The 24354-nt window shown below is 36.4% G+C and overlaps 1 protein-coding gene across 1 annotated transcript; it reads left to right on the top strand.

The window, feature by feature from the left end:
• Window positions 1-73: 73 nt before the first annotated feature.
• Window positions 74-24329, top strand: LOC137070398 (uncharacterized). The gene is made up of 13 exons (XM_067437504.1): window positions 74-112; window positions 4126-4234; window positions 4526-4532; window positions 7690-9095; window positions 12980-13560; window positions 15561-15628; window positions 16176-16390; window positions 16483-16736; window positions 16819-16962; window positions 19608-19763; window positions 20118-20196; window positions 23055-23096; window positions 23248-24329. The coding sequence occupies exons 1-13, from the start codon at window positions 74-76 to the stop codon at window positions 23433-23435; spliced, it is 3288 nt and encodes a 1095-aa protein (XP_067293605.1). The 3' UTR covers window positions 23436-24329.
• The last annotated feature ends 25 nt before the right edge of the window (window positions 24330-24354 follow it).

Below are 24354 nucleotides of genomic sequence, written 5' to 3'. Positions count from 1 at the left end.
GCTTTGGGGGTATAAACGTAAAGGGCGTCTTTGTGCCTCTTAACAGACACGGGACACATTTTTTTTTAGGACAATGGGGTCCAGAGAAGTCTTCTTGAGCAGAGGAGTGACTGTAGCGACTTTAAGGTCAGCAGGAACAGAACCCGTTTGGAGACACTTATTAACAAGAGATAACAGACCAGGCCCAATCGAATCAATAACTAATTAAAAAAATTTGGGGTGAATAATATCACTAGGACAGGCTAGTCAGGATAGGCTACGCCAGGGATGTGGTGATTTTCCCTCCATTGAATAAACTTGTGACAACGCCATATCAATTACACCACATATTTTAAAAGAGAATATATGTGATGCTCAAGATAGCTCTTATTTTTAGATCTTTCCTTTTCTGGGGAAAAAAACAAAATGTCGATTCAATATTAGCTAGTCTACTCTCATGGGCGTCGGAACCATTGTGTGTACAAGACCCACCCACTTTTTTAAAACCAATGATATTGGGCACACTCACTTTTATCATCTCTAAATCAGCACATATGTCCGTTCACCTATAACACTTTACTATTAAACACACGTTAGGCGCTTTATTTCCACATTTTGAATATTTCTTCATTTTTATTAAAAATAAATGCTTTTCCAATCTGATAATTGATGACAGCAAAAGGCAGATTCGAACCACGGGTCGATTTTTTTAATCAAAACTTTCTGCCATGTGCTTTCTCCCTACACGCCCATGGCTATACTCTTAATGAAAAAAACCAACAACAATAAAATAGCACAATGACAAACTCACTTATAATAAACCTTTATTACCAAACGAATTATGAAATGGCATACCTGTGTTGTTATACAAATAAATGAAAGGTCTTACATTAAAAACGAATGCTTAGTTTGTGGTTCATTGTTATTAATGAAAACACATCAATAATAAAATAGTACAATTACTAATTTGCTTATATTAAAGATATTTAAAAGATTTTTAAAGGGGTGGTTGCATGCGATTTCACTTTATTGATGTTGGTGCTTGAGCATGAACAGTATCTGCTAAATTACAGCCCTGAAAGTTCAATGCAAACAGAGATATTGTCTTTTAAAGTTATGGCAGTTTATTGCCTACACTCTAAAAAATGCTGGGTTAAAAACAACCCAAGTTGGGTTGAAACTGCACCAACCCAACAATTGGGTTGTTTTAACCCAATGGTTGAGTTGTTCTTACCCAGCATTTGGGTTGTCTTAAGCAACATTTAACCCAACCACTGGGTTAAAACAACTCAACCATTGGGTTAAAACAACCCAATTGTTGGGTTGGTGCAGTTTGAACCCAACTTGGGTTGTTTTTAACCCAGCATTTTTTAGAGTGTACAACAACGGCCGGTTTGGACTACAACAAGCTTCTTCCTGGGTTGGTGACATCATAAACCCTTGCTCCGCAGATGTGACTTCTGCCCGTAATGGTAAGGGGCGTGGTGTTTCTGGACAACCTGTGCTTGGCACTTCAGCCAATAAAAATACATGAGACTACATTTGGCCATCTAACCAATCTAAGACCATTGCGTTTTTCGGAGGGATGGGCAAACGACTAGTTCGAAGCAGGAAGCAAACGAACCGTTCAAAGGACAGTGGAGACAGCGGTGTGGAATAAAGGTCAAATATAAGAAAAATCCAGCGTTTTTAAAAAAGAAGTATTAAGACATGTTATACTGCGCCCAATAAACACAACCAAGCCTAGAAAACCCCCCACAGAGCCACCCCTTTAAGACAAACCATATACAAATTCATCAGTCAACACCAGTGCTGTAACATAACTGTGTCTCAAAAGCACAGTCTGAACTCAAATTGTTGGTGTTTCTTACATGGCAATCCTCCCTGTAACCAATCACGTCAACGTGTGGGCGGGCTTTAGCATATCATCATCATTACTGTGCGAAGCAGGGGAGTCTCAAGAGAGCAGGATATCGATATACGAAAAATTGTGTGCATTTAGCAGTACATCAGATGAATTATGCATATTATGATGTAGGTGGTAAACTAAATGAAGCAAGAGTGTAGAGTTACATTCAAGCTATTTTAAGTCATAAAGAAATATTTTTACAGGGACAAATGTTTAAATGTGTCTTTTGGGGATGTTTTTAAGGGGTACAAATATTGACTACAGGGGGGACATCAAACGTCTTATTAACAAAATGAATAAGACGGTGCATTGTAACCACTGATCTATAGATTACTACATTATACTAGCCTGACGTGGTCATACTCAATTCTAGTCAGAATATGAGTCTGAAACTGCTCCATTGGGCTGTGATTATGGGGCGTGTTTCAACCGAACCAGGAAAGACATCAATTGGATAGACCTACAACCAATCAGAGCAACGAAGCGTCGCATTGTCAAATGTCAAGAGCTCAACGGCACTTGCCAAGTCCGCGTTTTTTCCGCTTGTTCTTTTCTATGTCCGCGGGTTGATGCGACTATTATGTGATATATAGACCCATGAGTGCGAATTTTTGCAGGCAACCTTGCCAAAATAAGACACCTTTTACCCCCCAAACACCATTTTTACCCCGGAGAACCCTAGTAGTTGCCGCGTTTTGTTGTAAAAACATGGCAACCCTGTCTGCACACGCGCTGAAATCAGGCTGGAATACACGATCTTTGGCAGTGTTGTAAAATAATTTAATGATACACAGAGTACTTACCCAACATGATCATTATGAGAGAAATTGTGATGGTAAATGCAGATACAAACAAGCTCTCCGTTTAGGATTCAAACAAATATAATCCAAGCCCCTTTGATGACGTGCATGATTACGTTACTGTTGATCATCTGTCCATCATCGGCTAAAGCCCGTCCTAATGATTTCATTGGTCCGAACAGTTTCTGTTTGGGGATAATTACTCCTCTATGGAGCAAGGCCAGACCGAATTGCCCGACCCAAAAATGTTGCGGGCGGGGCTAAATTCGGCTGGCATCCAGGCTAAAACAGATCAGTGGTTGAAATACAAATATCAATTTTGGATTTTCCCCATATACTTTAAAATAAACACCTTTGTGTATTACACGCACAGCTCTTACTAAACGAAGTAACGTGGGTAGCCCCTCACGGACATCTGCCTGCCACACACTGACACACACGCGCACACAGGCGCACACACACACACACACACACACACACACACACACACACACACACACACACACACAGGCGCACACACAGGCGCACACACAGGCGCACACACACACACACACACACACAGGCGCACACACACACACAGGCGCACACACACACACACACACACACAGGCGCGCACACGCACACGCACACGCACACACACACACACACACACACAGGCGCACACGCACACGCACACGCACACGCACACACACACGCACACACACACACACACACACACACGCGCGCACACACACACACACACACACACACACACACAATAAAACGTAAACACAACTCAACCTCAAATCCAGGTCTGGTGATCTCTTGTCCTTATATGCCTCCGAGCTCCCTCAGAGGACTCGAGACCGGTGTGGCTCGCAGGTGACGCTCATTCACAATCACGCCCCGGTCTCCCTTGCTCTCTCGCTCGTCCACCTCGCCACAAAAATATTGCACATATTTTTCATCCGTGCTACTACCCGCCTGCACAGAGTTAATTATCCGCCCGCATCCCCGCCCGTGAATTTTATAAGGTTACAAGGTTTACAAGGTTATTTACTCTTAAACAAAGCTCTCATCGTATCAACACTTGGTTGTTTATGATAAGAGAATCCGCGAGAGTGCAGAATTCAGTTGGTGTGTGTGTGTGTGTGTGTGTGCAATGATCAAAACGGCCACCAGCGGTGTCTAATCTAAACACCTCTGATTAGCCATTGCTTTCATATCTCAACAGAAACGAGTATAATTAGTTATAATGCTCAGTGCGGCAAAAACATGTAGAAAGAAATCTGGTGCAACATGAGCAGATCTAAATGTAACGCCGCAGTCGAAACGTTCCATTAATGTTCACATTTCTCTTTAATCGCAGCCATAAAAAGATTTCTGGTCCTGAAAGGCACTGTTTAGTATTGTGTTGTTGATGCATGCATTTTTATACATTTGTTTTACTTCCCTCAGTACGCTCAGCAGTGGCAACAGTACTACCAGAACCAGAGCCAGTGGAACCAGTACTATAACCAATACGGCAATTACGGCAACTACCAGCAGGGCGCCCAAGGCAGCCAGGGTGCTCAGGGAACACAGTAGTAGCATCGCAGCCGCTTCAGACGGCCCATTCCCTAAGCAGCATTCCTCATGCCTTTTTTGTGATCCTTCCCAGTCTTACCATTTCCCCCACCCCTGCTCTCTGTAAAAGTTTATTCTCTCCCTATTTATGCCAACCTTAAAGGTAGCCACATTTCTGTGGCCCTCCATTGCTCTTTGAGTTTTGGCGGCAAGTATCCCTTTTTAGATCTTCTACTTAATATTTGTTTACATGCTTGATCTTTTTCTTTTCCTTTTCTCTGTGTACTTGTAGATGAGAGGTTTGACTTTTGAATTTAGTAATGTGTGGTTTAGTCCGCTCCAGAAAGCTCACACTATGATGTGCTTGAATGTTTCAAAATAGAGCAGGTTAAATTTATCGAGGAAGCTCTGCACGATTAGATTTGCATCTGATGTATAGAAAGAGAGGGGCAGGGTGTTTCTGTGTTCCGATAGTTTTACCACTGATTTTATTTTATTTTTTATCTTGTAAGATTAAAGAACCACATTTTGCAATTGATGGTTATGGGTATTGTTCTGTATATGATCATATGCCTGTATGTACACATTGATGTAAGACCATGTAACACTTTTGTCTAGGTACATCATATTGGAAATTTTAATAACCTAAATCTTGAATAACAATTTTCTGATGCCTGTGAAGGTTATCATTTCTTTTTATATAGCATTTTTAAAATGACTGGTCTGATGCACATCTATTCCCATGTTGCAAATTAGTAATGATCCAAAATTAGTTCCTTGTGTGGATATGTTTTTACCTTGTGTCTTGTCTGTAAAGCAGTATCTGCATATGGTTTTGTGTCAAATCAAAATGCATTATTTTGTATTTGAGAATATAATCAGAAGAACCATCTTGTGTTCTGTATTTTTGTACAAGAGGAATGTGTGAAAGCTAAAACAAACCTCAATCTGTCTGAAACGCAGCTTCAAATGTGGAACAAGTTAACAAAAACGTCAGCTGTTAGCACAAAGTATGTAAGTACAGCAAATTGTACTCAAATCATATGTATATGTACTTAAATTAATAGACGACATATTGAATAAAATACGTTTTTAGGCTGCGTTCTGAAAGGTTTTTGTTGAGCAAGAGTGAAAATTGTAAGTAAATCTATTGTAGCAATACTATAAAAATGTATTTTTATGAATATAAAATCTACATAGAACGAGCATTATGGTTATTATAACGCAGGCATTTGAATTTGCTTTAAAAAAAAAAAAAAACAAGATAGCAATTTATAAACATTTCTGAAGCTGAAAATAAAATATATTGCATGACTGAAACAAATTAAAAGTTTTAGTTTCATTCTGACAAAAGGAAAATTTAGTGTCAAAATCAGATCAAATTTATTCTTAAAAAAATGTTTGACAGGGTAAATGTTATGGGGGACAGTATAGTGTGCCTACATTTCGATATGCTGTCGGACTAAATATCTTAAACTGTGTTCTGATGATGAACGGAGGTCGTACGGGTGTGGAACGACATATTAGGGCATTAATGACATCAATTTCATTTTTGGGTAAACTAACCCCTTTAATGATCTATTGATTTGACTCGTTTACATTTTGTCATTTTTGAGAAAGGAAACAAGTTAGTAGGCTACGTGTAGCCTTCCTTTAATTGCAGAGCTCCACTATAACTCCACCCTAGGCAAAGTTACTCAGCAGGTTTAATCTCACCTGAGTTACCCTAAGCGAAAGTAGCTTTAAATTTGACAACACTCCCACCAAAACGTTTTGCTCCATTATTTTCATGATGCTTATACTGAAGATCGGCTCAAAATGAGGTGAGTTAGTTTGTTGTATTAATGCTGAATTATATGTTGTAGGAATATATCCAAAACAAGCGCAAAATTAATTGTCAAACGTGATTTTCAGACTTATTTCTCACGGTCTAATTATGAATTCGTTTTGATATTTTATATCTGTAGACCAAGTGGTTACACAAGCTTTGTGTGCGACATTTCTTAATTTCCCCACACTGTAAAAAATTATTTTGAAAAAAAGTTACCTGGTTGCCTTAAAATTTTGAGTTCATTGAATGTAAAATTTTGAGTTAATACAATGAACATTTTTTGAGATTCGACAACCTTTATTAAAAGATTTTGTAAGCATATTGGGTAATTGTGTGTTTTATTTCTGATGACGCAGTAAAACATGCTAAATTTTCATGATATATCACATTTTTATGTGGTTCAGATACAATAATATTTTGAGTTTCGATTTATTAAACAAATTTCCTTCATTGTATCAACAATTTTTTAAGGCAACCAGGTTACATATTTTAAGTTAAACAAACAAAAACATTTTTTTACAGTGCACAGTCATTTTACCTTCAAATATATTTAAGAACTTGAATGGCAACATATCAGTAAAACATTTAAATGGTTATACGCATGTGTGTATACGTAACCTTATATATATCTATGTGTGTAACAATGTAGACATGTAAATCAGGCTATATATATATATATATATATATATATATATATATATATATATATATATATATATATATATATATATAAAATGTTGGTTAAAACTGTAAAAAAATGTTGTTTTTTGTTGGTTTAACTTAAAAAAGTAAGTAACCTGGTTGCCTTAAAATTTTGAGTTTATTGAAATTAAAAATTTGAGTTGATACAATGAAGGAAATTTGTTTAATAAATAGAAACTCAAAATATGATTGTATCTGAACCACATAAAAAATTGATAAATTATGAAAATAGCACTATATGGCATGTTTCACTGCGTCATCAGAAATAAAACACACACAATTACCCAATATGATTACAAAATCGTTTAATAATATTTTAATAAAGGTTGTCGAATCTCAAAAAAAATTCATTGTATTAACTCAAAATTTTAATTTCAATGAACTCAAAATTTTAAGGCAACCAGGCAACTTTTTTCAAAATAATTTTTACAGTATATATATATATATATATATATATATATATATATATATATATATATATATATATATATATATATATATATATATACACACACACATATATACTTTGTTTGATATATCACATCTCTGCATTTCAAATTAAATGTATATTTAAAAATATATATATATTTCTAAACTCTTTGGCAGTTTTACGTTTTGACCACTTTTTGAGAAGAGGTTAAATTATATGTATTTGTCAAGTACAGAGAATGTTTTTAAAATAACAATTGTTTATCCAGATTTCTTTTAGATGTAGGCTAACTTTTCAAGTATATTTATTTTGATGAGTTTCTTTATTTTTAGCATAAAGCTTTTGGGTGTGGGCATGTTTTGTCCCTTATCTCAAGAATCAGTGACTCACACCATACACTGACATGTTGACATACTGCTACAGTACATGACTCATATTCATATAAATAAAATGTGTTTAAATAATTTGTCTCAGCTTTCCTTTCGTTTTTCAGTCTTGAAGGTGTTTTAAAAGCCAAACTGCTGCAGCAGGAGTGCCATTTTACTTGGTCTCTAAGAGAAGGAGAAGACTTTGTGCTCTGTGATTTACTGAATCGTCTGGAGGAACAGATTCAGCTGGAATCTGCTGAGGCGAGAGTAACGCGAGCTTACAGCACCCTTGGATTTGTTCAGTATCTTTATGGCAACCAGCAGGAAGCGCTCGCAAACCTCCAGAAATCAGTGCGGCTCGCAAAGGAACACTACAAAGACAGTGATCCAGTTCTTATTGTTACCTATGGAGACCTTGCCTGGTTGCACTATCATATGAAAGATTTTTCTACATGTCAAGAGTACTTGAAACTGTTAGAAAGAATCCATAGGAAATCCTCTAAAGGATTCACTCACACTGTCGAGGTATTAAGAGAAAAGGGTTGGGTTTTTCTTAAATTATCTTCTAAATACTACAATGTCGCAAAGGAATGCTTTAGACAGGCCCTTGAAATGAATCCGGATGACAGTGATTTAAATACAGGCTATGCTATTGCCCTGTACCGCACAACTGACGAGACCTCTGACCCTTCAGACTCGCCAACAATAAAACAACTCACAAGAGCTATAGAGCTTAATCCAGATGATGCTGTGCTATTAGTGTTGCTAGCACTGAGAATGCTGCATAATAATAGAAAGATGCTCAAAACTGCATTGATGAAGGTGAAAAAGGCGCTGGTGATGTCCCCTGAAAACCCACATGTCATAAGATACGCAGGTAAATTTTTTCGCCAGTCCAGAAGTGTGGACGATGCCATTTCTCTACTAAAAGAAGCCCTGCAGGATACCCCAAACTCAGCCTTTATGCACCATCAGTTGGCAATGTGTTACAAAAGCAAAAGAATAACCCTGGAAAAATCTAGGCCTAGGACACATGGCAAAACAGAGTTTGATGTTAAAGAGTCGGATGAAATAAAGCAATACCGGCAAAAGTGCATCGATCATCTGGAGAGGGCGATATCCCTAAAGCCCTCTTTCGTTATTGCTTTGGCAGATTTAGCATTGCATTACGGACCATTTGACAGCTTTAAAGCTGAGAGACTTTTTGAAGAAGCATTTAAAATAGCTAATAATCTGAGGATACACCTACAGTCAGTTCATTGTTTCTATGGCCAGTACCAGCTCTACACCAAAAGATCTGAAGAACTGGCCGTCTATCATTTCATGCAAGGTCTGAGGCTGCAGCCGAAATCAGAGGATGGCAGGTTTTGTGAGAAGTACCTGAAGGAGGTGATTAAACGTATTAAAAGGATGAAAAACCCGGATGACAGCAAGGCGTGTGCTATACAAGGATTAATTCATGAAGTGAAGAATGAAAAACTCGAGGCTAAAGAGTTTTATGAGAGAGCCCAAACAAATGGCCTTGATTTGGGTGAATATTTTATTTTATTCATTTTTACATAATTTTTTTAAAAGTAATTTTTACATAGTTTTAATTACTTTTTATATTTAGGAATTGGATAACTTAATACACTGATCTGCAACTGATCTGATCCTCTTCATAAATACACTGATCTGCAAAATTAAAAGTTAAATTTCTTAAAAGAAAATCCTAAAAAAAAGATTTTACTACAGTAGGTTAGTTTTTTTCATATTACTTTTGTCTAAGTTTCAAGATAATGTTGAGTTACAATTCTTAGGATCTAAAACCCATTGATTAAGAATGTTGTCAGTGTGATATGAAGTTGGGCATCTGGCAACCTGAGTTTGATTCCCGGCTTGAGATCCTTTGCCGAACCTATTCAGCAAGGGGTTGCAAATGGCAAGAGCTGGATTTATTTGCTAGCAGTTTTAATGAAAACAAAAACATATAATACAAATAGTAAATTGTTTATATAGGCTATTTACGGTAAGAAATATACAAAATATCTTCTTGGAACATTACCTTTACTTAGCCTAATATCTTAATGAATTTTGGCATAAAAGAAAATTGTAGGCCTAAATTTGATCCATACAATGTCTTGTTGGCAATTTCCACAAATATACCCGTGTGAGGTTTTTATAGGCCTGTAAACAACCCACGCCGCGCGTAAATCTTTTAGGCTCAGGTTACGGCGTGAATCTGACCACTTAAAATATATTTCTTCTAATATTTTTTATTATTTATATTTCAATTTGTGTAGTAATTAAGGTTAAAATAGAGAATTCCAATTCAAAGAGGTAAATTAGATTAATTTTGTTGCTTAAAAAATAATAATGTTAATTTGTAATGCCATTATAGTTGCCTTATGGCTCTTTAATAAATATACATGCGTATCTAATCTAGTTGCTCAAAAACAGTGTTCCATTTGAATAAATATTTAGATATGATCAAACAATAGATTTCTTTAAATGTGAAATTTTAAAACATTAATAACTTATGCATCATATTAGGACTTAGTATCTGAATATGTTTAATGAATAATGATCATTGTGTGTGCTTATATTATATAAGCACACACAAGTGAATATTAATGAATGCGAGCACATTTAATTTGACCTAAGAAAAGTTTAAAATAGTGCTAAGACAAATTAATGTTTCCTTACTATGTACAGTAAGCTATATATTACATATGAATTGATACTAAATTAAGTAAGGGATAATCCACGGCTAGCCATGCCAATATCATGTCATAGGCGTAGAGGCGAAGAACCGCCTGACGCGAAGCGGAGGGTGGTTGCCTCTAGGTCGTGCATTAAAGCAGCACTTGGCTACTTTTGCCCTCGGGGTCCCCCTACAGTTTGGAAAAAATAATGTCCTCAACTACTGTCGTAAGATCTGTCATCCTACAACAGGGGATGCCATCGCCCGTACATTTGTTGACATGACAGCCCTGATAGCTCTGAACTAGTGATGCATGGGTCGTCTCATAACCTGCGGACCCCTTATGTCTATTTAATGGTCGCGGGTGCGGGCCGGGTTGTAAAAATATATACAGTGGTGCGGTGCGGGCCAAATAACTTCATAAAAGCGTCCCGCGGGTTGGTGCAGCACTAACAGTTCCCCTGAACACTGCAGGAGGAGTTCAGAGTTCTTCTGGCGTCGCGTGTGAAATGTCTTCATCCCAGGTAACGTTACAGTCAGTGGCATATGTTTCAGCATGTCATATGAATATAATTTCATGGGTTTTATTTTTTTCAAACGCCAAATAATCACGATGCTCATGTTTACAAGCCAGCGTCATAATCATGGGCGTAGATTACGCGGGGGACGCGGGGGACGTGTCCCCCTCACTTTTAATAAAATGTATTTTCGTCCCCCGCACTTTTACTGGGTCTCACCGATCCTAGTCGACCCGCTCCGAGCGGGATTCGAACCGGTGTTACCCTGTGCGGGGGCGGACAAGTTAACAGGAACGCTAACGACAGCCTTCTCTAAACTCGGTTGATAGCGCGCTTCTTGAGGTCAGGGGCAAGTGTATTTACATAGAAACCAATGTGAATACATCAAGATTTAAATTCAGAGACAAAAAATTATCTATGCATGACCTGTAATTTTTTCCGAATCTTAATATGAGGAGGGCACTCTCACAGAAAGTCCAAAAGTGGATTCGCAATACCCTGTCAAGCTGGAGCTGCAGCTGAAGGAAAACAATCGTTATGAGTGATGAAACGTGACGACGACAATCAGATGAGTGCGACAATGCTATATGTGTGTGTTTTTAAGTCATCTCAATGTAGGCTATTTATTCACAATAAAGTATCATGAATAATACAGCTTTTAATGTTTAGTATTCTGCTCACCACGGCTGCATTTATGTAATCGAAAATAGTTAAAACAGTAATATTTTGAACATTATTACAAATTAAAACCGCTTTTTTTCCCTATGTGAATATATAGTAATTTATTCCTGTGATCAAAGCTGAATTTATCATCATTACTCCAGTCTTCAGTGTCACTGATCCTTCACTAATCATTCTCAAATGAGGATTTCATAATCAAGAAACATTTATGATTATTATCTGTGTTGAAAACAGTTCCCAAAATGTTGTGGAAACCATGATAGCCTACATGTTATTTTTCAGGATTCTTTAATGAATAGAAAGTTCAATGGACAGCATTTATTTGCATTTATTAAATAAATTATCTAATTTGTAATATTAAAAATATCACTTGTGATCAATTTAATGCATGTCTGATCAATAAAAGTATTAATTTCTCTCTTTTTTAATTTTACCACAAATGTTTAGAAAATTAAGCATCACCATGAGCAGCACAACTGATCATAATCCTAAATGTGTGTTGATCATCAGATCCTCATATGGGAATGATTAGTGAAGGATCACTGAAGACTGGAGTAATGATGATAAAATCAGCTTTGATCACAGGAATAAATCACACTTTACTATATATTCACATAGAGAACAGATGAGTTACATCAGAATATATATATATTTTTTTACATTGCATAAAATCTATGGAGTCTTAATGCAGAAGTGTTTGTAGTATATAAACCAATCATAAAATTGGCACAAAAAAGGAGAATAGGAGAATAATATTATAGATATTAATTATTGGTTATTGTTCAGCAGTGTATTTGATATCTTGCCCAATTAAAAGCAAGAGATGCGATAAATTATATTGGTCCAAAAAAAAAAAAAAAAATGGTATTACGACATTTCTGTCCCCCTCACTTCTGAAAAGATGGCTACGCCCCTGGTCATAATAGTAGTCTATTGGTTACCGTTTTACAGAATCTATATGATACTTCAATGTTTGAGTGGTAGGTAATCACCGTAACAAGTCTGACAGCATCAGTCGGGCTCGCCTCCTTCAGCTCACGCCGACGAGCAAACGCTGGTCACATGTTGATCCTCGTCCTGCCTTTAATCCCATCACTTTTTCGTTTCCTCTTATTGCTTTCCTCCAACAAAACCTTTTCTTTCTTATTTGTCTGTGCTGCTTCGGACATGACTATATTATCCGACGAACAAAGTTGAGCTTGCACGTCCAGATGTAAGGAAGTGTGGGTGTTGGTGGAAGTGACGTATATGCCGTAAAGCAGTCGAATTTTGTAGTTCTTTTTTTTCTCGGGTTACTACCCGAAACCCGAAGTTTAAAAGTACGATTAAAAACGATACAGACCCCATCAGGCTATGGCAGACGTGTCATTCAACCTATTGTAAGTCGATTTATCATCACAAGAGTCTTAAAAAATATATTATGAAGGTTGAAAAGTTACCTAGTGCTGTTTAACATTGTCATGTTTTATGATACCATCTGTAGCCGTCATTGGTCATATCTCAGATTTTTTTTTAAATGTTTTTCTTAAACAGGTGACAGCTGTCTTCTTACAGAGATGAGGATTTGGCTCATGAGTTTCAGTGAAACAGAAAAATCTGTTCTAAACCTGATTTTTGATGGAGGAAGTTATGACGAAATAGGCAGTGGTAGGCTTAACATTTTCAAAGGTTCAGTGAACAAAAAGACTGTGCACTTGGTTGATATTGATATATGCAATGTCAAGAGGATTCTTCGATGGGAAAGAGTGACTCCTGGGCCTCATGCCATTCTGCTTGCATTTTTTCTGCATGATGGTCAATTCACAAACCAGACCAAAGAGGTTCTTGAAAATTTAGAGTTTCTTGGGGAGAAATTTTGGAATCACGTCATTGTAGTATTTATAGAGGGAGACTTTAATATACATAACTATACTGGAGCTCAGCGAAGCGTATTGGAGTGGCTTCGTGAAAAATGTGGACACAAAACCTACATCTGTGGCTCTGAACCAGAAACTACAGAAAGGAGAGAGCTTTCAGAGAGGATACAGAGAATGATCCTCGGAAATAATTCAATGCATCTGGTTTTACCAGAAATTTCAGATGGATATTCTCATTTCGCTTCAGACATTTTAAGGGTAAGTCACTTATTCATTTCTTTTACAAGCCTGATTCCAAAAAAGTTGGGACACTTTACAAGTTGTGAATAAAAAACGAATGCAATAATTTACAAATCTCATAAACTTATATTTTATTCACAATAGAATATAGATAACATTAAATGTTGAAAGTGATACATTTTTAAATGTCATGCCAAATATTGGCTCATTTTGGATTTAATGAGAGCTACACATTCCAAAAAAGTTGGGACAGGTAGCAATAAGTTAAAGGGTTAGTTCACCCAAAAATGAAATTGATGTATTTAATGACTCACCCTAATGTCGTTCCTCACCCGTAAGACCTCCGTTCATCATCGGAACACAGTTTAAGATATTTAATATTTTAGTCCCAGAGCATAATCAGTCTATGCCCATTTAACTGTCCATGTCCAGAAAGGGAATAAAAACATCCTCAAAGTAGTCCATATGTGACATCAGTTGGTTGATTAGAATCTCTTGAAGCATCAAAAATATATTTTGGTCCAAAAATATCAAAAACTATGAATTTATTTAGCATTGTCCTCTCTTCCGTGTTTCTGCAAAAAAGATTCAAGGAACGGCAAGTGGCAAGGAACTAAACCTTGGGAGAAACCAGACTCAGTTGGGGTACCAGTTCTCCTCTAGCCTATTATTAAACAGTGTATAATTATTATTCTCATAAATCATATTAGATAGGAATATAAATTCCCTCAATGCTGCAGCAAAAAATAGTGGAGCACTATCAGAAATGAGTTTCTAAGAGAAAAATTGCAAAGAGATTGAAGTTATCATCCTCTACAGTGCATAATATTATCCAAAGATTCAGAGAATCTGGAATAATCTCTGTGTGTAAAGGTCAAAACCGGAAAACCATACTGGATGCCCGTGATCTTCGGGCCCTTAGACGGCACTGCACAGGAATGCTACTGTAATGGAAATCACAACATGGGCTCAGGAATACTTCCAGAAAACTAAATTGTCGTGAACACAATCCACCGTGCCATTTGCCGTTGCCGGCTAAAACTCTATAGCTCAAAAAAGAAGCCATAACATGATCCAGAAGCGCAGGCGTTTTCTCTGGGCTCAAACTCATTGTGGCAAAGTGGAAAACTATTCTGTGGTCAGATTAATCAGTTCTTTTTGGAAAACTGGAATGCCATGTCAAACGGACTAAAGAGGACAAGGACAACCCAAGTTGTTATCAGCTCTCGGATCAGAAGCCTGCATCTCTGATGGTATGGGGTTGCATGAGTGCGTGTGGCATGGGCAGCTTACACATCTGGAAAGGTACCATCAGTGATAAAAGGTATATCCAAGTTCTAGAACAACATATGCTCTCATCCAGACATAATGTGCTCAGGGAAGACCTTGCATTTTCCAACATGACAATGCCAGACCACATACTGCATCAATTACAACATCATGGCTGTGTAGAAGAAGGATCCGGGTACTGAAATGGCCAGCCTGCAGTCCAAGATCTTTCACCCATAGAAAACATTAGGTGCATCATAAAGAGGAAGATGCGACAAAGAAGACCTAAGACGGTTAAGCAACCAGAAGTCTGTATTAGACAAGAATGGGACAACATTCCTATTCCTAAACTTCAGCAACTTGTCTCCTTTGCAGACTATTATAAAAAGCAGGTGGGATGCCACTCAGTGGTAAACATGGCTTTGTCCCAACTTTTTTGAGATGTGTTGATGCCATGAAATTTAGAATCAACTTATTTTCCCCTTAAAATTATACATTTTCTCAGTTCAAACATTTGATAAGTCATCTTTGTTGTATTCTGCATAATATATAGAATTTTAAAAAAAACTTCCACATCATTGCATTCTTTTTTTATTTACATTTTGTACAGTGTCCCAACTTTATTGGAATCAGGTTTGTAAAATAATCTGTTTGCAAATACAAATGTGGCTTTATAATCACTTATGTCTATAATTGTAATGCAATTACAATGTACATAAAACACCTTTTTCTCTTTTTTTTTTACACAGAAGCTAGATGTAAAAGATCATTTGTTCACTCCTGAGGTCATCTTTCAGGAGGGGCAAAGTAAATACAGGTACTGTAATATTTCAACAAACAGGTGATGTAAGCTATTCTGTATGGAAGCCTATGTGTAGCAATATTCAATTTGCAATCCGATATGTAAAATTACAATGCATTTCAGTATTTAAATTTACATTTTCCATACCATGTGTGCAACATTTGGAGCAAAATGATCATTCAAACTGAATAATATACTTTACATTTGCTATTTCCTACACTAGTTTTAACATATAATTTTAACATATATTTTAATGCTTTATAAATTGCTAAATGAAAATGAAAATGTATTACATAAATTATTAAATGTGTTTAACATGTTCAAGCTAAAATTGTAGAAAAATACAAATTTAAATGTTATTTTTCTTAATTGCATTTACACTCCCAATTAAGATACTTGCGATGGCATTTTCATTATATGTCCCACAATGAATGAAGCAAAATTCAATGTGGAAATGCATTGCCATTTTACATATTGCATTGCAAATTGTATATTGCTACATATAAATTTCCATAATTGTGTGTATCAGTTTGCATTCATATTTGATATTTTTTTGAAATAGGTTACAGAGCAGCCATGCAGGCTGGTTCCATTGTAAGATTACAAAGCTTGGTTTTAACATGAAAGGGGAAGGGGAGGTGCTATACAGCACTGTTCTTCAGGATAGCGACTGTCCTGTCCTTGCCAACCATTGCCAAGCAGGACCCCTGTATGATATCAAATGTGTTCAGGGTGAGCTGTCTCAACTCAGTCTACCTCACTGCGAGACCTCCATTGGTGAGTTCAATCTTATGAACATTATGAGCGATACTGATTTAAGTGCAAAAAAAGAATTTGTTTTTGTGAAATTTTCTTATTTTTTTTTTCAGAGGATGCCCATCACTTCATGTCCGTCATACATTACTCTAATCAGAATGTTGATATTCTGAAACCTCAGAATATCACAAGCACAGATGTTATAGTTAGCACCCCAGGAGGAACGTCAAAGTTTTTACTTTCGAAACTACAAAACTGGTTTACAGGTCATTGGTCTGAGACATATGGCCAAGTGATGCTGTTCTACATAAAGAAATCACATAGGCTGCATGTGTTTCTACAGCCACGCAATGTGGACCCCGGAGAAGTATGTTTTTGTGTTAGATTTTCACTTTATTTTGGCTGACTTTTATTTACATTAAATGTTCTTTTTTTCTTCTTTTTTTTAGGTGAAAAAATCTAATAAAGATTATACACAAATCCAAACAGCCTGTGAATGCATGCTCACATATAATTGTGAGTACAGCATGTCCTGTGATCCTGTTGAGGAACACGAACTTTCAGAGAGGCCGGTATCAGTGATACAACCGTCGGTCAGTATGGTTTAGAATAAGAATGAACAAGTGTATAAGTGTATAAATGAATAAGTGAACATGACAGATTTCATTATCAACAGATGTGAGAATTCTCAAAGCATGCATTTTTCTCTCTTGGATCATGGGACCTATTTCCAGAAAATATGGGACATTATATAAAATGTAGTACAACCAAGAATCTGTCAATCTTTATTTAACGGACAAAAGTAAAAAAAAATATATTTCCAATCTTTTCACTGACCAACTTTATTATATTTTGTGTGTGTGTATATAATATATTTATAGTTTAATGGCACAGTCCCCTTGAGTAACACACTCCAAAAAAGCTGTGACAGAGGCAAAATAAAAGTGAAAAGCTTATAGAATATCCAAGTAAAACTCTTTTGAAACAGTCCACAATAAGCAGGTCAATTGGTAATAGGCACGAGTTTCGGGAAAGTATAAAAGGAGCATCTCAGTCTTTGCAAGCAAAGATGGGTCATGAATCACCACTTTGTGACAAATTTCATGAGAGAATTGTCAAACAAATCAAAAAACATATTTCTCAATGTAAGATTGCAAAGTATTTAGGTTTCACCATCTACCATACATAATATTATGGAAAGATTCAGGGAATCCAGAGAAATCCCATTACACAGGGATGAGGCAGGAAACCTCAGTTAAATGTGTGTGACCATTGAGCCCCCAGATGGCATTGCACGAGAAACCGTCATGCTGCTGTGTTAAATACGGCCACATGGGCTTTGGAAAACCGTTGATACCTAATGCCGCTGCATCAGGAATGCAACTCAAATCTCTGTTACACAAGGAGAAAGCTATACATCTGTTCAATTTAGTGCTGTTGTTTACTAATGTGCTGATCAGAGTTTCTTGTTAGTTAATAGTAGTTATGTGTATTATTATTCATTAATGATGGTGAGTGGAGTGTGTTGCAACCATCAAAATGTGTTTATATTTACAGAATACAATTAAGTTGGCCAGCGCAAACATTGGACATATTTCTTAAAAATAAAGGTTAAAGAGAATTAACAAATAACATATTCTTGATTTTATTGCATTTTACAATAATTTAATTTTTTTTTACGGAAATGGTGTTGTAATATAGTTTATCTGCCTTTATGTCTATTCTTCTCATAAAGATCTTGAAGTTCTCCATAGAATCTAAAACCTATTTTCAGGTCTTCATTAGGCTCAATATTTTAATTAGAAATTATTGATATGTATATGTTTTTGTATAGGCCTATGTATTTATATGTACATGTTTATATGTATTTATGTTACTGCATTGCTGTTTATAGTTTAAAGTATTGACTTATCCGCCCATTCCATTTAGTGTACAGTGTTGACCCTTCTTCTTCATAACCTCTGTTCATTCTGGCATGCTGGATATCAGCTTCTGGGCCAAATCCTGACTGATGGTAGCCTAGAAATCTAGACGCACCCTAGCGGCAGCAAATTTAATCTGCCCGCAAGTGTCATCAAACATCTTGATGTGGGTCTGGCTTGTCAGGCTAGACTGATGGCAATCCATCCTGCCTTATTTGTGCTTAAAGTTGTTCACAATTTGTGGACTTCTGCTTGTCCACTCATCTTTTGAAGAAGTTGCACATGCAGGACAGTTTGATACCCTTTTTTATTCATTCACACGAGGATGGTCTCAAGAAGCTTCACTGTGGGCACAAGACAAGAAGACTCCTGGTAGCATTTACGTTTTTTTCTCCGGACAATCGATTTTCCAGATGTCCCAAACAGTCTGAGAAAAAATGTTTGCGACTGTTTCCAATCCTTGTAATTCCTGCAGAATTTCAGTATGTCCTTGATGTTTTTCGGCAGAGAAGTGACTTCCTTGCTACCATTCTTGACAGTAGGCCGTTGTGCGTCAGAGTGCAGATGCATTTCCACCCACCTGCTGCCAATATTGAGAAAGCTCTGGACTAGTGGTGACATAATTCTCCTTTGCTTGCTAAACACTCGTTGACCCTCTCTCTTTAAGTTGATGATCCTGTAAAAAATATCAGGTGCCATATTCTTTCCAGCAGTTTCCCTTGCATGTGAGTCTGCTTTGATACAAAGAAAAAATGGTTGCACATCTTTTTTTTTTGGAGGTAACCTCTGATTGGAAGCACTTATTCCCTCCTTTATAGCAATCATGCTTCTATAATACCAACCCTAGTGCTTGTTCACACTTTGCCATGTGCTGATGAGTATTAGTGAACTGATGTTAGCTGATCATCAAAACAGTAAAGTTTACATTTATTCAAAATGCTTCTGGTCACTCTGCACAATAATATAGAAATAATGTGAATCTACACCTCGCCACAGACACACACCAGACTCTCTATGAACGAAATGATAAGCATTTTCAAAAAGGGTACAATGAGATGATGCAGTGATTTATATAAATTATATGATCAATAAGTTATGTGTTTATATTGCATTTACTCATCACCTGCTCCTTTAAAACCAAATGTTTAATCTGACAAATGTTTTTTTTTAAGTTAAGACTGTTTATGCATTGTCATCTTAAATAAAATTATGAATTTAGCAGTAAGAAACAGCTAACATCAAAATAATCTAACATTGACTTTTGTTACAGTGCCTTTCAATCTTTTAACTCATTATCCCTCTCTTTCCTTTATAAGTCCACACAACTTTGTTTCACTGAGCAGTGGAAACATTTCCACCCAACATTTGACATAAAGTTACCAAATGGCGTGATGAATGTGGGATTACGCCTCAAAAAGAAAAAACACAAGGAAGGAGAGGCTGAAGTTGAGTGGAGTCTCGACATACCACTGGCAGGTAAATAAGACCCTTTACTGTTTGTGTGTTACAGGAATTGTAGAAAGATTTAGAAAGTAAATAACTGACAGTAATTACCATCGATGCATCAACATCCACCAACAGGCATCGATCCATTGCTCCTCTATCCACTATCGTGTTAAACCCGACAATAGCGGGCCAGGTGTTCTCGCAAATTTGTAACAGAAGCAGGATAGAAATATGTACAGGTTTCCAGCCTGAGCTGCAGGGTGAAATCAAATCACCGGCTGATTGAGCTGGGTTTACCAAGTCTAATTGGATACTGTATGTACATGTTAGACTGTAACTATATGAGCAAATGAAGACATTACCAACTTTTTATCTTACAGGCTATACAGCCAGTACGGTGGGAAGTATCGATGCTGAGGGTGCTGCAGCCCCCCGGCGCGGAGCCCAATAAAAATTTAGGTGGGTTAAAGTCCCAGTGAATCAGATGTTGCAACCAATTTTACTTCAGTGTTGTGATGTATTTCCAAGTGAAATGGAATATTAAATAGAGGGATTTATTTTAGCACACATCCTCTCAATCCCTCGTTCATAGCAGATTGACAGGTGGAGGACAAGCTACCTGCAGAGCCAAATGACATCCAGCTCCACCTTTCTGGATGTCAAATGGATGGAGGGATAGGATTATGAGTAGGGTTACCAGGGTGTGTTTGGGCATTCTTGACTGCAAAAAGTCAAACTGTAACATGTCTTTAGACAATATAAGAAATAACAAACTCCAGTCATTGCAAATAAAAAGCAGAAAGAGAGTGAGAGAGAGTATATTTGTCCATTAGCAGCAACTAATGTTGCATAATTATCAACATTTTACTTAAACCTCTATGCTAAAGTTCAATTCAAGTTTAAAGGTTCAACTCCGGGGAATTTTAAAGTTTATCTTGATCGTTATATCTTTGTGAATACAGTCTATAGAAAAAAAACGAATCGGATTAGTGCTTGCAACACGGAGTTATTACAGTTAATGCCCAGAGCCCCCCCCCCCCCCCCCCCCAAAAAAAAGATAAAACGGTAGCTTTGGGGGTATAAACGTAAAGGGCGTCTTTGTGCCTCTTAACAGACACGGGACACATTTTTTTTTAGGACAATGGGGTCCAGAGAAGTCTTCTTGAGCAGAGGAGTGACTGTAGCGACTTTAAGGTCAGCAGGAACAGAACCCGTTTGGAGACACTTATTAACAAGAGATAACAGACCAGGCCCAATCGAATCAATAACTAATTAAAAAAATTTGGGGTGAATAATATCACTAGGACAGGCTAGTCAGGATAGGCTACGCCAGGGATGTGGTGATTTTCCCTCCATTGAATAAACTTGTGACAACGCCATATCAATTACACCACATATTTTAAAAGAGAATATATGTGATGCTCAAGATAGCTCTTATTTTTAGATCTTTCCTTTTCTGGGGAAAAAACAAAATGTCGATTCAATATTAGCTAGTCTACTCTCATGGGCGTCGGAACCATTGTGTGTACAAGACCCACCCACTTTTTTAAAACCAATGATATTGGGCACACTCACTTTTATCATCTCTAAATCAGCACATATGTCCGTTCACCTATAACACTTTATTATTAAACACACGTTAGGCGCTTTATTTCCACATTTTGAATATTTCTTCATTTTTATTAAAAATAAATGCTTTTCCAATCTGATAATTGATGACAGCAAAAGGCAGATTCGAACCACGGGTCGATTTTTTTAATCAAAACTTTCTGCCATGTGCTTTCTCCCTACACGCCCATGGCTATACTCTTAATGAAAAAAACCAACAACAATAAAATAGCACAATGACAAACTCACTTATAATAAACATAGAACCTTTATTACCAAACGAATTATGAAATGGCATACCTGTGTTGTTATACAAATAAATGAAAGGTCTTACATTAAAAACGGATGCTTAGTTTGTGGTTCATTGTTATTAATGAAAACACATCAATAATAAAATAGTACAATTACTAATTTGCTTATATTAAAGATATTTAAAAGATTTTTAAAGGGGTGGTTGCATGCGATTTCACTTTTTTAATGTTGCTGCTTGAGCATGAACAGTATCTACAAAATTACAGCCCTGAAAGTTCAATGCAAACAGAGATATTGTCTTTTAAAGTTATGGCAGTTTATTGCCTACAAAAACGGCCGGTTTGGACTACAACGAGCTTCTTCCTGGGTTGGTGACATCATAAACCCTTGCTAGTCTCAGCAGATGTGACTTCTGCCCGTAATGGTGAAGGGCGTGGCGTTTCCATGACAACCTGTGCTTGGCACTTCAGCCAATAAAAATACATGTGACTACATTTGGCCATCTAACCAATCTAAGACCATTGCGTTTTTCGGAGGGATGGGCTTCATAGAAGCAGGAAGCAAACGAGCCGTTCAAAGGACAGTGGAGACACCGGTGTGGAATAAAGGTCAAATATAAGAAAAAGACAGCGTTTTAAAAAAAGAAGTATTAAGACATGTTATACTGCGCCCAATAAACACAACCAAGCCTAGAAAAAAAACCCACAGAGCCACCCCTTTAAGACAAACCATATACAAATTCATCAGTTAACACCAGTGCTGTAACATAACTGTGTCTCAAAAGCACAGTCTGAACTCAAATTGTTGGTGTTTCTTACATGGCAAACTACCCTGTAACCAATCACGTCAACGTGTGGGCGGGCTTTAGCATATCATCATCATTACTGTGCGAAGCAGGGGAGTCTCAAGAGAGCAGGATATCCCCCTATGTTTTTCTGTTGATACGAAAAATTGTGTGCATTTAGCAGTACATCAGATGAATTATGCATATTATGATGTAGGTGGTATACTGAATGAAGCAAGAGTGTAGAGTTACATTCAAGCTATTTTAAGTCATAAAGAAATATTTTTACAGGGACAAATGTTTAAATGTGTCTTTTGGGGATGTTTTTAAGGGATACAAATATTGACTACAGGACATCAAACGTCTTATTAACAAAATGAATAAGACGGTGCATTGTAACCACTGATCTATAGAGATTACTACATTATACAGATCAGTGGTTGAAATACAAATATCAATTTTGGATTTTCCCCATATACTTTAAAATAAACACCTTTGTGTATTACACGCACAGCTCTTACTATATGCCAGTTAAATTAGCCCCCCTAAACCTCACTCCCACCCGGGTCACGGCACCAAATGTATTTATATTTTATATTTATATACCAAAGGGATTTATATTTATGGTCAACAAAGTTGAAAATTAAGACATTACTAACTTTTTATCTTACAGATACAGCAGACAACAGCGGACTGAACCCATCCGATATGCAGCGTAAGCACATACATTTAACAATGTATTTACATTTGAATCTGCCTGCTATGCTGTTTTTGAACTGCAGCAGACTAAAATTATAAACTTTTTTTCTATCTCACAAACATTTAAATATACTATATTATTAATGATTGTTGACTACATTCTACAGGTGTTTCCTTTCTGAAAAACAACAAAGCTGCACTTATCCAAAGGGTGAAAAATGTTAATGTAATTTTAGATCATCTTGGTGAATGTGACATCATTGCACATGAACTGATAAGTGAAATCAAAGCAATGACAACATCTCAGAGTAAAATGAGGAGCATCTTTGTGATCATAGAAACACGATTTAGTTAATCAAAACTGATATTTTAACTTGCTTTACAAAGCAGAAAAAACTCAGAAGTGACAACAAACAAGAGCTAATGCATGTGAGATGAACAACAGAGAAACTGAACAGAAAAATGTAATCATTTATGTTTAAACTCCTGCTATAACATTTGCCAAAGATCTGTTATATTGTCCTTGATTAGTGAACCTGACTGTCTTTAAATATTTTGATGTGTAATGCTTTACTGTGTAATGTGACAATAGATTGTGATGATGCGTTTGTTAAATACAATATTATTGTAAAATCAGTAATTAATTTGAAGTTTAGAAATATATCTTATATATTTTGATTATTAAAAAGAGGTGCAGTTAATTATTTAAATGATAAATGTTTATAATTCACATGTATAGGCCTATCAAGTGTAATGATGTGTAAACTGCTGAGAATGTATTTTTATAAGCATTATATTTGCTTATTTCTGATATTTCTTGGTATTTCTTGAGAATGTATTTTTATAAGCATTATATTTGCTTATTTCTGATTATTTCTTGGTATTTCTGATATTTCTTGGTTCCGATATTTTGCATTAATAATAGTAATTAAAACAACGGATTTACCGAGATACCTGAAAAAAATGTTGGTAATATCGCTGATATTTAATTCACGAATGCAGATGTTTGGTGGCTGTCCAATGTACTGAGGTCCTCAAGCCAATAACTAATGTTAGTTTGTTTTAGACAAATATGGTTTTACTCATTTGTGTATTTTGTGTATTTGTGGGTTTTATCCTTTTGTGTATTTTCTAACCTTTTTTGTAATCGTTATTTAATCTGTAAGCCTGTTCATATTTGAATTTGTTCTCATTAAGTGGTGACGTGTTTTTTGTGGTATTGTTACAAGATTTGGATGCGAATAAAATGACGACGACAACAACAACAACTCTAT

The sequence above is a fragment of the Pseudorasbora parva genome, chromosome 3, assembly GCF_024679245.1.
Source record: "Pseudorasbora parva isolate DD20220531a chromosome 3, ASM2467924v1, whole genome shotgun sequence".
NCBI lineage: Eukaryota > Metazoa > Chordata > Actinopteri > Cypriniformes > Gobionidae > Pseudorasbora > Pseudorasbora parva.
The sequence above is the reverse complement of the archived record's forward strand: the minus strand, read 5'-3'. Positions and strand labels throughout refer to the sequence as shown.

Excerpts from the sequence above, each read along its gene's own strand:
- LOC137070398 (XM_067437504.1), top strand. The coding sequence starts at position 74 with ATGGGGTCCAGAGAAGTCTTCTTGAGCAGAGGAGTGACT. Across the intron at positions 9,096-12,979 it reads AACAAATGGCCTTGATTTGG|GTGACAGCTGTCTTCTTACA; the intron begins GTGAATATTTTA and ends TTTCTTAAACAG. Across the intron at positions 16,391-16,482 it reads TCACTGCGAGACCTCCATTG|AGGATGCCCATCACTTCATG; the intron begins GTGAGTTCAATC and ends TTTTTTTTTCAG.